The sequence below is a fragment of the Rhagoletis pomonella genome, unplaced genomic scaffold (genome assembly GCF_013731165.1).
Source record: "Rhagoletis pomonella isolate Grant_MI unplaced genomic scaffold, Rhpom_1.0 Rhpom_scaffold_00006, whole genome shotgun sequence".
In the NCBI taxonomy this organism is placed as follows: domain Eukaryota; kingdom Metazoa; phylum Arthropoda; class Insecta; order Diptera; family Tephritidae; genus Rhagoletis; species Rhagoletis pomonella.
This window is the reverse complement of record NW_023458560.1, coordinates 51,856,270-51,870,346: the sequence shown is the minus strand read 5'-3', so window position 1 is coordinate 51,870,346 and position 14,077 is coordinate 51,856,270. Positions and strand designations below refer to the sequence as shown.

Below are 14,077 nucleotides of genomic sequence, written 5' to 3'. Positions count from 1 at the left end.
CAGCCCTTGGTGGGGAAAATCCCGACTCATTCGGGTACGTAGAACCGGCTGCCGTGGGAACAGCATGCAGTTCCTAGTAGGGTTCTACAGACGTGAGCATGCGAACAGACACTTTCTTAATGCGGCGCCTCTCCTAGGCACGTCAGAAGAACGAGGTGAAACACTACTTACAACAACCGTTGGACCGGGGATCGAACAGACAGCCTATTAACGGCATTCCGCTAATACTGAATGCACACACTCCCGTCCTATGAATGCCGTCATCAGTGTCCAATCAGCACCTGTGGACAATGGTGAGCTTCAACTGGCGCGAAGGACCCACGTAACTCTGGCCCAGTAAAGGTCTTGACATTATAGAGCGTGGTATTATCACTTGCGAAGCGAATTAAGAGGCAGAGAAGGCATTAAGAGTGTTCGCGATGGAAAGAAATTGCACAAGCCAAGCGAACACTCCTAATGCATATTTATGTTGCGTCCGTCAATCCTTGCGCTTCGCCAAATTCAATCGCTTCGCAATACCACCCTAAGTCGCTAGAACAACGATATACAGACGTTCCCACGTCGGTCGTGTCTACATAACCGGAACGACCCAGATCTGCATATGTACATATATCTGGGCAAGGACTGTGACTCTAGCTGATTCCCTAAGAACTCTTTTTTATGCTGTTAAAACATCAACAACCGTTGTGCCGACAAGCCATAGTGTCGATGATCAGAGAGTCTATTACCACCTTCACAGATTCCCCTAAAAATTTGCGTTTCATTGAAGGATTATCTTATTTTTGAATATTTAATGTATTTTATTATTATAAAGGTTTCTCTTTTAAACATACATATAAATTCTGAAATGTGTTTCATAACTACATATGTACGTAAATTATTTATAAAGCATGTATGCATGTATGTTTTTACGGCATATGTACATGCATATCTGTTTTGTGAAAAGGCTTAGGACTTAATATGCTACTTTTAATTGCTATGTTATAAATGTATAAATTTATGCACGAAATGATTTTAATTGTATCAACAAATTCGACATTTTGTCCATAATGCAATAAGACATTTATACAAAATGATGTTAACACAGCAAAAAGTGCTTTGAATGCGTCTGTGACGCGCTGCGTGTGAAAGCGATAATTTATTTATACACATACATATGTATGTACATACATAGTTATGTATGCAGTGCAGGCATAATTTTGCTAAAATATTTTTAGTGAATGCATATATGAATGTATCTAGGCGATTTATAATAAAAAAACAATATGCTCCATTATATATGTAATTAACGACTATGGTTAGTGCGATTGCCTTTGTAACGTATAAATGTAAATATTCATTAATAGTTTATATGATTACATAATCCAAATGCAAGTGTTTTTTCTTCTAATTTGCTAAGAATATTATCCTTTAGTGAAAAAAAAACTTAACAAAGGTATACATTCTACAAAAAATATTATCTCATAGAAATTAAAATATTTTCCTCTTTGTAATTCATTCAGAATTCAGTTTACGACGCTGGTGACCATTCACTTATTCACTTGGAGATGCGCGATACACACGCACACTTTAGCAGTCATTACCGGCGTCAAAAGGCGTACACCAAGCAGCCTTTTCAAGAACTTTGAAGTGTGGCTCAAGGCGGGGCAGTTTGTAGCAGCAATCGATTTCGATCTCAGATCGTTTCATAGATCATTTCCGTTTCGTTGATCGCTTAGATAGTTCTCTTATGCTTCGACTTGTCGCCACTATCACAGTTGCTTATCGAGATCGTTGCTAAATCTTCGTCTGAAGATTCTGGCGAATCCTATATACGTTTGCTCTTTGGGTGTATGAATTTACAGGATTTGCCTAAGCGACAGTGGCCGCGCATGTATGCCTTGCACACACCGCTGTTGTTGCCGCCACCACCACCGCCTCGGTTTTGTCCGCCGCCACCTGAGCGCCAGTTACCACCACTGCCACTGTTATCTTGGAAATTGGAACCTGTCCGCCAATTGCCGCTGTTATGGTTCCGATTTTGATTATTATTGTGGTGACTATTATTCATATTATTACGCTCGAAGATATTCGCTGCTGCCATATTCGCCATAACACGCGGCGCCATCATGCCCATAGGTCCAAAATTAGGTCCATTATTGAAGGGGCCTTGCGCAGGGCCATATTGGTCGCAATGCATTTGCCATTGTGGATTGCCCGCCGCTGGACCGAATGCTCCCAATAAATTCTGTTGCTGTTCTGCAACTGAGGGACCGCCTATGGCGGCTAATGGTCCATTGAAATTGCCACCTTGCCATGCTGGATGTGATCCGGCGCCCACCGCCGCAGCCGCCACCGCCGCCGCTGCTGCTGCTGCTGTCGCCACCCCTGGTACCGGTCTGGGCATCTGCATTTGCGATGCATGCATATTATTTGCGGACGCAGCAGCGTACTGCGGCATAAAAGCAGGAAATGTGTTTACGTTGTTCGGAGGTAACGACGCATTCACTTGCGCATTTGTCAGTTTGGCAGTGTTGTTGGCTATGTTATTTTCTGGGTATTTGGGCGAACCCTTCGGTTCGGGCCAAGGCATATTTGTGTAATCGCTAACGGCATCCGGATTGCCGGTGATGTCTTCCAAGGGTATGACTGGCACATCGTATGCGAAATGGGGCTCCAATTCGGCCTCCGCCGGTGAATCGGGTATCATGCTGTGCGAAAAGTAGAGCGCACGCAAAGTGGTTTGCTCACGGTCGGCTTGTACCTTACGTTGCTTCGATTGATTACCGTTCGGATGTGGTGGTACGCCATCGACTTCGATTAGTGGCCGCCATTCAGTTTGTGGCCTCATATTATCATCGTGGGTGAAGCCACGACGTGCAATATTGAAGGCATCGCGCTCACTATAACGTTCCAGATTTTTCATGTCCATAAACGATTGGGTCTTTGTCACATTCACGCGCTCATTTTCATCCAATTCAAAGTAGCGTATTTGTTCGAGATGTTCCTGCGTGCGCCAAGTCAACTTCTTCTTTCGGCCTTTGCGTCTTTGTAGCATGAGCACACCTGGTGGTCCATTCGGACCACAACCAGGTCCAGGCGGTTTGCGTGCTTCTTCCTCTTCGACAACGTCCGTTTTCGCTTCCTTTGTGGCGGCATCTTCCTCCGCATCACTGCCAGTGATATCGACTGAGCCGCTGGCGGTGCTAGGAGTGACGTCGCCATCATCTGCAGCTTTTTGTTCACGCAGCACCTTCTGTTCAATGTCCTCCTTCACCTTTTTCAATGGTATATCATCATCGTCTTCTGTGCTATTGCCCTTCTCGGCTGCATCCAAATCTTCTGTTTTGCTGTTCTGCTCTTTGACGTCATATTCTTTATCGGACTTTTCATCGCTCTTTGACTCATCCAATGTGTCTTGATAGAATTTCAAAGGTGCAACCTTGGGTCCATGAGGACTTGTGGGCGGTGAAGGACCCTCTTTTGTTTGTCCTCCGGGAGCCGGGGTAGTGGAGCGCTTGCGCTTTGTGATCTTTTTAGGGCCTGTAGCTGCTGAGAGTGCATCAGAGAAGAGATTCGTTTCGACGAGTGTTTGAACTGTAAGAGAGAGAGAGAGAGAGAGAGAGAAAAAGGTAATGTTTTTTAGTCGATCGAGTCAAGAATTGTTTGAGAGAAATTTTATGGTATTTAAAAGCGGAGTTGGTTGCTAGTTTTTGCTTTCGGAGTTGTTATAGAGGTGAAATTAGATTTCTGAAAATTGGATTAAAAATATTAAATAATATTAATTGAAAATATAATTAATAATAATAAATATTCATAGTTGATTCCTTTTCAATCCCTCGTACTTTCCAGTGACCTAAGGACATTAGTTTTACTTCTCATCTTGTTATTTTCATTTACAGTATCTGGGCAAAATTCAATCTTTACTTTGAAAAAAAAATCTATAAATATAAAGATAATGATTTGCTGAGTGCTATAACGTCAACAGTTTTATCATTTTTGCCATAATTATAAAGAAAATAATCTTTTTAAGAAGTCTTCCTGAACCAAAAACGGAATTTTTCGACAATGTTGATGCAGTTTCCTTGCAAATATCTCTGCTAAATGTTTTACAAATTCGTTTTTTTTTTGAACATTCTTCGTGCAGCCACTTTTCACTCCAGTTATCATTACGTTTGATGAAATAAAAATAAAAAGAACGCTGGTGGTAAGCCCGTAAATCGGAAAAGCTGCACACAGGCAGCATTGGCATCGAATGCGTTAAGAACCAAATACATATTTAACTGTTGCCCTTGAACTTAAGCATTTTTAAAAAACTTTAGATTCAAAACTACAAAAAAAAAATTACCATGGGAAGGACAGGTTAAATTGTGAGTGTGTTTTGAAAATTTGCGATTGCGTACTAGGCTTTATTTTATTGGAAATTGGTCTTCCCTTGAGCGCAAGAACTTCTCTCGATCAAAAATTCAAGTTTGGACTAGCAACGTTACTCAGAGGGGAAAGTCTACATTATTAGGTAACCGGTATTCCAAGTTTACCAACGGGGGTCTCTAGTAGCTGTATACCCACTTAAATGTTTGAATTCGAATTCCCAAAACAGCTAGGTCTACGCAGCCGGAACGACCCAGATCTATGTATATCTGGCCAAGGACTGTCCTTCCAGATGATCTTTTTTATGCTGCTACAATTCGATTATAATTCAGAATTAAGCCAATTGCAAGGGCGATAAGCCTTTTCAAAGTTTGAAATAGTCCAAGAATGAATGTGGAGTTCTCTATAGAGGTTCACCGAAAAATAGATAGTTCTGTAAATTAACTAAGTGGCTTCGAGTGAAACTTGTAGCTTCGGATAATGCTTGAAGGATTAAAAAAACTTAAAGGAATGCAAGCAGTTTTTCAATAAGAACCTAAGGGGCTGTGGCTAAATTGATCGCGGTCCGATTTTACATAAAATCTATGAAAAAGCTATCACAGCAACCGATTAGCTGCGAACATAGCATGTCGCGCACGCTCTGTAAAGGCATAATGAATCCGAATTACTACGAATGTGTTCATTCAAAGTACTATATGCTAGGTTCGTAGATTTTCGGAATCAGTAAAAGCAATTTCGTAATTTCCCGAAAATTCAGACTACTATGGGTTCGGTGATAGCCCTGAGAATTTTCGTAGATGCCATGGAAAATCTGACTATAGTACTCCCCGCTTAAATTGCACAATTTTTGGTTCAATTAACAAGGGAATCAATTAAAAGGGAAACATGAAAGTATACCTCTTTCCGATAGCACATATTTTTAACCAATTATGCGGGGAACCAATTAACCGGGGCATACTGTGCTAGGGATTCGATAATAGCCCCGAACAGTAAGATGACTTTTGGAGCTAATATTTGAAACCAACCAAAAAAAAAAAAAAAAAAAAAAATTAAGTGCTCGCAGATTTTAGGGGAGGGTTCTTGAGTTTTAATCAGGCAAACGGGAGGAAAATTGTAGCAGCAAGTAAAAACCGTACAATCGAAATAGAAATAAAAAATCGCAAGAACTGTGCTGCCATAAAGCAACTAAAAAGTCTTTGAAGAACGAAAGATCATTGATTTTCAACAGTTTGTTTTAGATTTGCGATTGGGTATCATTACTGAAGGCAAAATCTGGACGTTATTGCCATATAAGATAAACTCATCCTTCGTACTTGCAGTTTCTGTCGAACTCAGTAATTTGAAACAAGGACGATATTGCAATTTAGAAATGCAAATATAAGGAACGAAGTTTGAGTCTTAAAGAGAAGTAAATATAGGAGCCATCCCTAGTAATATTTTTTACTCAGAAAGTTATAGTTCGTCGATTAGACGGGCACATTAGGCTTTGAAACTAAAATTTGGGGTATTGTTTGGAGATAAGCTGTATGTTAAGGGATATGAATGAAATTGGAGATTATGACCTAAATGGCATTTTCGATGTTTTGCTTTTTTTTTGTCAATTGAAGATTTGAATAAGCGGAGATACTATGGAAGTGATCTTCAAGGATCAAAACACACCTGAAATCGAAATAGACAGCGCCACCACTTAACTCATCGATTTTTCGTAAAAACCCTATCACTGGGTATATTTTGAATGCGCGTGTTCGTAGCAATTCGGATTCTGCGATCGCATTTTCGTAGATTTCACGAAAATCGGTTACGCTGGATTCAGTGCTACCGCCGAATAAATGGAAAAAATGCGTGGCTTATGATATTAGCTAGAGGTTAGATCACCAGAAGATCTTACTTATGGTATTCGCGCCGGGAAGACAAATTGGGGAAATTATGCAGCTCACAGCTTTAGCTTTAAAACTTAACGAGGATCCATAGATGTTATGAAACGTTAGGGCGTTTCGAGTTCCACATAGCAGTAGTTTTCAAGATTTTCCAAACGGTTTGAGAAATGTATATGGTGCTACAACAACAAATAGGTATTACTGAAGTAAATAAATCACTTGTATTTCTTTCCAGTCCCCAGTCGTGTGGCCTCTAAATTCGAGAAAATTATAGACCTATTTGTAAGCATATTAAATGAAAACACGCTCTAGGTCCACGAAGCTTGGCAGCAATCAGAAAATTTTGGCATACGTATATTGAGAAATTGTTGCAATACATATGTATGTAATGCATGACGCACCTCTTGTGCATGCTTCAACAGTGTGTGTATGAATGAATCTTACTCAAGAAAGAATTTGATTGTATGTACAGTGTTGATGAGAAAAATAAATAAAGAGCAACTATTTACAGAAATCGCTGCTAAAATGGCATCACATGCAATGACCTAAGCGTTCTGCTTGTTAGTATGACAAAAAAAAAAAAAAAAAAAAAAACGATCGATCGAAAAGGGTTTTCGAATTACGCATATTCGTCTCGCTTTTAAATCATATTGAAGGAACTTTCTAGTATATGCATGTATTTAATAGAGTAGTAGTAGTTGATTAAAGGTCTTCTAGCCTATCAGTAGCATTGAGCAGTCTACAAGGCTATAACTAAAATTTTCAAATGACTGACGGAGCCCGACAACGCATTCTCTAAGCAAAACCCTTATTCCGCATAGTATATCTTTCCGCATAGTTTCCTAAATCAAGATTTTTTGACAATGCTAAAATAGGCATTCATACAGATTCTGCAATTCACTTCCGAGTGAATTTCACCAGTCACTTTGAATTTAAATTGAGTGGGGTGGAAATTCACTCGAAAGTGAATTGTTAAACCTGCCGGATATGTTATAGGAAAGCTGAACGTCAGGCTAAAAGCACATTAAGAGGTTACAATCTGACAAGATACAGAAACTAAGAATTATTACAGGATTTTTGACGGGCCACTGTAGGCTCAGAGGGCATCTGTAGAAACTAGGTATCTGGTCCAGCGATTTGTGTCGCTTCTGCGATGCGGCCAAAGAGACTCCCCTACATCTTCTTATGGAGTGTGAGGCCGTTGCACGCAGGAGGTATAGGAGCATAGGGCACGTCTGGCCAAGAGAGGAGCACATACCCTCACTGTCCCCGGGGTCTATTATGAAATTTATAGACACCCTGGGGCTGGTTGAGGTGTTGTTATGAGCTAGGGGCACAATAGACCTACCGGTCGCAGTGCCTCACCCAACCAACTAACTAACTAACTATAGGAAAGCTGTAAGAAAAATAATTTTCTAGTGCTATATATATTTTCTTTACTAAGATCTGCCTTGAAGGGACTTGGCCAGGTTATAGCATAGCAATTATGGTTTTATTCATCAGGGTCTTGAGTAGATCAGACATGGAAAATCTTCACTACAGGAATTAACAAAAATATTACTAGAAAGGGTTCTTTAGAAACTACTAGGGTGCACAAAAAGCTCTTAGTTAATAACTGAATAATTTAGATAGTATTGCTTAAATAAGGTCATCAGAAACTAAATTAAATATTAAAAACTTGAATTTTACGCTGAAAAAGGTGCAAAAATTAAGACTGCCGCGTTCATTATGGTTTTAGAGCTAGACGAGGTTGTCGGATGAGTTTTTCAGAATTTATGGGTAGTAGCTGGATAGAGCGAGCCTCGATAGATTGATAGAAAAACTGAGCAGTGTCTGTCTGAAAGCCAATTTCATTGCATCTCAGGGGCTGTAAATTAGCCAAGGTGGTTGCTTTTAGCATCTAAAAACAATAGGGGTATTCTCTGAGTCCTGCAAAGCCCTTGCACGGTGCACGGATTGCACGGTTTGCAAAGCTGACCCATGCGAAAACCGGTTTTTACCGTGCAATCTGTGCAAGGTGCAAGAGCTTTGCAAGACTCAGAGAATGTGGCACAGAGGGCATGCAAAAGACTATTATTAATCTGGTGTTAAATTTCGATAATAAAAACTGTGGAAATTGTATCTAAGCAGGCGCTAACCCTATTCAGCTCGATAAGTTGTGATACAAGTTATGTCAAGCCTTACTTTTTAACGAATCATGCATGGAGGGGAGAATAGCCAGACTTTTGCATAGTATGGTTTGAAAACGTGTTTCATTTGATCTTAGCAGTCATTGAAGCGGCTGAAATTGCTCGATAGTAACAGTAATGACCAAAATAATTGAACTCGCAGGAACGCATCCGGTGAAGTGGTTAGTAGAAATAAACCCCTTTCATTTAGATACTCTATAATCTTATATATCGTCGATGTTTTTGCAAAACCGCCCAACGCCCAATTGCAAAACCGCCTATCTTACGGCACTCAAATTTTGCAGGAGGCCGGAAAAACGGTTTATTCTTTGAAGGCATTGCCTTGATAGGCGGTATTTACTCTAGCTATTCACCCCTATTGCGAGTGTCGACTAGTAGTAGATAAACGACTCTTATTCGATTATCGCTTTTCCATGGTATTGTGAATGTCGATTTCTCGTTGAATAAGCAACTATGAATAGTTTTTTATCGCTCATTTTTCTACAACTGTTTGTTTGTAGGAGGATGAGCGACTATAAACTATTAACACGCACTTATTGAACGAGAAAACAACTTTGAAAAAACCACGGATAATCGATAGTCGACTAACAATCGTTTATCTACTACAAGTCGACACTCGCAATAGGGGTGATTATGTTACAAATCTGTTGTTTTAACATCAATTTAACGGTTTTTATGCATAAATCTCGATGCCTAAAGTTCAGGGTTAACAAATCTCATTTTTGCCACAACGCCGATTGAGGCGGTTTTGCAAAAACATCGACGATATGTAAGACTAAATTCTAGTATAACTGTCAAATAATAAAAATGCGCGTAGAGCGGGTAAAGTATCGAGTTCAGGGGAAAACAGGTAAAAAATTAGTTTAAACTGCGGGCGGGTTCGCAACTATAATCTTTCATAACCTCAAAATGATATACTATTTTCGAATATAGTAAGAATTGCGACCGGTAGATCTATTGTGCTCACGGCTTATTACAACACTGCATCTAGCCCTAAATACTCCATAAATTTTAGAATAGACATTTTGCTTCTCGCTACGATATTTTTTTATTTATTTTAAGGTAACTGAATTTTGTATGCGCTTTCCGTTCCATTTAAACAGATGTGAACACTAGATTTAAAAGTTCCGCGTGTGCGCTCAATGCAACGCTAGTCTAAGGTGATATGATTGTTAAAGGCTTTATTGAAAGCATTTAAAAAAAAAACGTAATTCAAAAGCGTAAGTAGTAGTTGCGATTGTTATGTTCCACTCATATTCATTGCATGTGAGACCTCTAGCAAGAACTGGGGTGTAACGCACATTGAGACTCGAGTTTGATGAAAGATAGATTCGTATTTATTGGAATACCTTGACTGGACCCAAAAAAGTTAGGTTAATGTGGCGTCACTCGGCTTTTTATACTTTTGGTTATAACAAGTTAATTCGTTGCCAATTGCGTACCTTTGCAACGCATGTGATGATACGTGTTTGCCCATTTTTCCTATATCATATACACATATCGTGAATTCATGTTGCCATTCTGAATTTTAGACTGCTTCCAAACTTTGAAGACCATCAGCTCAAATCATTGTTTTTATTTTGTTGAAAAGAATTGTTTATTTTTCACCAACTCTTTGTCTTATGTCTTATGTTAGGTTGCATATCTTGCTTATTTTTCAATATTTTTTTCAGTGTTTGTATACTTATTAACTAAAAATTGAAAATTTTCACGTGACATTACATTGCAATGTAATGACACTAATAGAACCACTAAATATTCAATATGAATATATATGTTAGAAAATATAAATAAAATGCATACTTAACATCCGGTCTCCACAAACCATGTCTTCACTGAAAGCGTCGTCTCGATTTGCTCGTCGTTTTAAACTCGTTAATAACAAAAAATTAAATAAAAATTAAATGCGCTCAGAAATCGATGTTGAGCACATCATTTGAACTTATTAAACCGCCCGGCAACTTATCCAGCTCAACCGTCTTTCATCACACGCATGTAAACATATTTTAGGAGTTTGATTGAATACGTTTTTTTAACACAAAGTGACCAGATTGGCACTTTCCTATCTGTTCAGCAACTTGCAGTTGATTGATGTATGAAGCCCAGAAGGACCAGGCGCCTCCAATTAGCTCCTTTTTTATGCTCGATCCACTGATTGTGGCTTTAGTCTTCTGTTTCTGGGCGTTCAAATTTAACTGACACTACAGTATTATTAATGTTTCTTTCAGAAGGGGGCATACGCAAATATAAAATTACGAAAAAATTCGTTCTCTTAAGTCAATGATCTCTACCTGACATAAGTTAGAGTAGGAAAACCAATAAGCCATTTTTTCGAAATCTCAAATGTATGCGCATGCATCTAGCCCGGTGGTGCACACGGCAGCTCTAAAGGCTCGCTGGGTTTTCACGCACATATCGATGTGCACCACTGATCTAGCCCTTCTCGTTTCATGTTACATACATACAATCACTTTGAAACAGCACAACTTCGATTTAAGCACCGCATGCTTAAATTTTTACAAACAGCCAATATATGTAACTTTACCGTAGCTAAATTGATCGATTTTTTTGTTTGTTTTTTAATTTAAACACAAGCAAAAGTTAAATTACCATCGCGTTAGAGACCATCAAAGTGTTTGACAAAATGCCAATGTTGCTTCTAGTCTATACAGGATTTTTGGACAACAAAGACAAAGAAATTCAGTTCCAATGTTCCCCGCAGTCCAATGACGAAGCGTGGTGTTGCCAACACTCTAAAAAAGCTGACAGTCTACATTATTGCTAGATTGTACGAGATAACACTTTTAGAATTATATACATAAAAAACCTCAAACCGCAAAAACTAGCATCATCCAAACTCCTGAAATGAGACTGTGCAGAATGCCATTAGTAAATGTCGTAATGCATTATTCTTACTCTTTTTGGGAGCGATGAGTTTGATGGCTCCAGGTTTCTCGTTAGCCACAGACAGGTTGTTCATATCGATCTTGGATTTCTTCTGTGTGGGCGAATCACTACTTCTAGGTGGTGGTGAAGGCCGCTTCAGCGATGAAGGCAAACTTGCAGGAATGACAGTACCAGGCGCTGATACAATCGATATTGGTTTCTTCAAACCTTTCCGTGACGGCGGTGGTGGCGCTTCTTCAGTCAGACCATGCGAACGAAACTGTGATTTGTACGTTTTAACTGTTTTGGTCTTTTCCGAATCGCGTCGAATTTCAATCGACATTGATGCCTTTTTTGAGGGTATTGTGATTGAAGCAGGTTTAACCGTTTCGGATTCTGATTCATCCTTAGGTTTCTTTGGAATACGACCTAATTTATCAATAGATGGTTGAGTCAACTTGCTAATAGTGTCTTTATCTTTCTCCGCTTGTATTTCTTTTTCGCGCTCCTTATCTTTTTTGTGGGATGTAGTTGTTGAAATTGAAGATGAAGAAGAATTGGACGATTTATCTTTGTCTTTATCGCGGTGTTTGTCTTTTGAACTTGTTGACGATGAAGACTTAGATGATGAAGATGACGATTTATGTGTATTTGAGCAGCTACCCTCTTTCCGATCTTTGTCTTTGCTGGAACTTGAACGCTCCTTGTCACTGCGATGCTTATCGCCAGAACTGCGGTGTGATGATGACGATGATGATGATTTTGACTTACTCGAAGAAGAGGTTTTCGATTTATGACTCGATGATTTATGGCTGGAAGACGATGACTTTCGATCTTTTTCTCTATCTTTATCAACTTTTTGTTCTTTTTCTTTATTTTTGCTTTCATTTCCCTCGTTTGAACTTTTAGCTTCTTTAGTTTCTGATTTGTCACCTTCAGAATCTATGGTTTTTTCCCGATCTGAAGACTTTTGTGCTACATCAACTTTATCAATATAGGGCGGAGTCCGAGTCTCATCGTCAGCACTGCTTTCACTTTCTTTGCCTGGTTTATCAAGTGATGTTCGAGTCTCCTCTTCCTCTTCTACCACCGTGGCGGCAGCTCCGCTCTCAACTTCTTCCTCCACTTCCTGTTCCTCATTTTCAGGCTCAGCTTCGACATCGCCTTCGGCGTTATGATCCACTTCTACTTCACCTTCAGCATTTTCAGCTTCAGCTTCAGCCTCATCTTCAACTTCTTCTTCAACATTATCTCTCTCGTTCTCTTCTTCATGAACGACTGTTGGTGTCACTTGCGCGGCCTTTGGCACTTTTGCCAAAACTTGCTGACCATCTTTAATAACTAGTTTGAATACCAAACCGGCTTCGTTAGCTTTCTTTTGAGCCGATGTTGGTGTATAACTAGATGTTTCAGTTGGTACATCTGCAACATCAGCTAAAGGGTCCTCTTCTACAATATTTGATGATGACTGCCTTACTACTACAGGCGCCTTAATTTTAATTGGTTCTGCGGGAGGTGGTATAATTTTTGGTTCTTGCCGAACGACAGGTGTTGTTTGAACACTTGCAGCTGCAGGTTCATTGGTAATTGTCTGTTGCTGAGCATTTTCAACTTGAGCGCTCGTTGTATTTTCAGTTACCACCTTCAACCACTGTTCCACCAAACGTTTCGCAAGTATTCTGACGCCTAAAAATAATAAAAAAAATATTTGTTTTAAATAAAACGAGTCTATTGGTTATCCAAATTGTATTAAAAAAAATTCAATTGAATTAGAATATAGTTTAAAACCAAAACTGCTAATAATAAATTTATATTCGCCGACACAGATTATAAAGGTCAAAAGAAAATACAAGGAATTATGTAATAGTTTTGCAATTATCAGCTTTTGCTGGTGAAACTGGTTTTAGAAATACCTTCTGCGACGATTGTGCCAATTTTAACATTTACCACCGAAAATGCAGAAGACTTTAGCTGACAGCAAAGTGAAAGAAATTGTCAAAATATGACAACTTTTATATGTATACAAAAACAAAATATGACAGTATGTAAACGCCAATGTACACCCATGCAAAAAAAAATATAACCTATTTCCACGAACCACTTCTCCCTAGGTAGCAATTGCATTTTTTTTCTATATGTAAACCAAACGCTTATGACTCTTTTGAAGAAAAACAAAGATTCTTCTCAAAGTTTTCAAAGGAAATTAATTCAGTCCTTCATAAATGTAAAATTACTGTAATTTCTTCATTCAGACGATATACACACAATTGGTACTAAAATTTACCTTCATTGCCGCCATCCCTGCAAAGTCCTTTCACCAACTTTGGTGCAGAGTTTATCTTCAATCTATCCACATCAACAGGACAAAGTAAGAGTAATTCTAATATTTCCTGCACCAGTGGCCAATTCATAGCACGTATAGCGTCGTTCAACCAGTTATAAACCAAGGACCAGCCACCGACCCCCATAAATTCACCGAGTAACTCAGTTTTTGTAACTTTTAAAATTTGTACATAAATGCATTTTGATACTAGTTTCTTTGAATATCTATTCATTAATCTGAAAGCAAAACAATTCAAGGGTTAAGACAAATCAAATAAATCCTACAGCGAATTCAACTCTGGTATTTTATATTACAAGAGAATTCGAACACATTACGCACAGTTGCATTGCAGACCATGAACCAAAAAGACAAGATCACGCGGGCTGGAGACTAGTCCGTTAGGATCAAGAATGATAGAATACAAGATTGCGCCGATTGCAGCAGAATTCGTG

At 39.0% G+C, this 14,077-nt stretch overlaps 1 protein-coding gene across 1 annotated transcript; it reads right to left on the bottom strand.

Moving 5' to 3' along the window:
• Positions 1 to 857: 857 nt before the first annotated feature.
• Positions 858 to 13,884, bottom strand: LOC118740929 (serine/threonine-protein phosphatase 1 regulatory subunit 10-like). The gene is made up of 3 exons (XM_036472685.1): positions 13,587 to 13,884; positions 11,333 to 12,988; positions 858 to 3,576 (listed from the first exon to the last, which is right to left on the bottom strand). The coding sequence occupies exons 1-3, from the start codon at positions 13,855 to 13,857 to the stop codon at positions 1,808 to 1,810; spliced, it is 3,696 nt and encodes a 1,231-aa protein (XP_036328578.1). The 5' UTR covers positions 13,858 to 13,884; the 3' UTR covers positions 858 to 1,807.
• Positions 13,885 to 14,077: the final 193 nt, after the last annotated feature.

What these genes read in the sequence shown, in the direction of transcription:
- LOC118740929 (XM_036472685.1), bottom strand. Translation starts at nt 13,857, where the DNA reads ATGAATAGATATTCAAAGAAACTAGTATCAAAATGCATTTATGTACAA. An exon ending in CAGGGATGGCGGCAATGAAG is followed by an intron (nt 12,989 to 13,586) that starts GTAAATTTTAGT and finishes TATTATTTTTAG; the next exon opens with GCGTCAGAATACTTGCGAAA. An exon ending in ACTCATCGCTCCCAAAAAGA is followed by an intron (nt 3,577 to 11,332) that starts GTAAGAATAATG and finishes TCTCTCTTACAG; the next exon opens with TTCAAACACTCGTCGAAACG.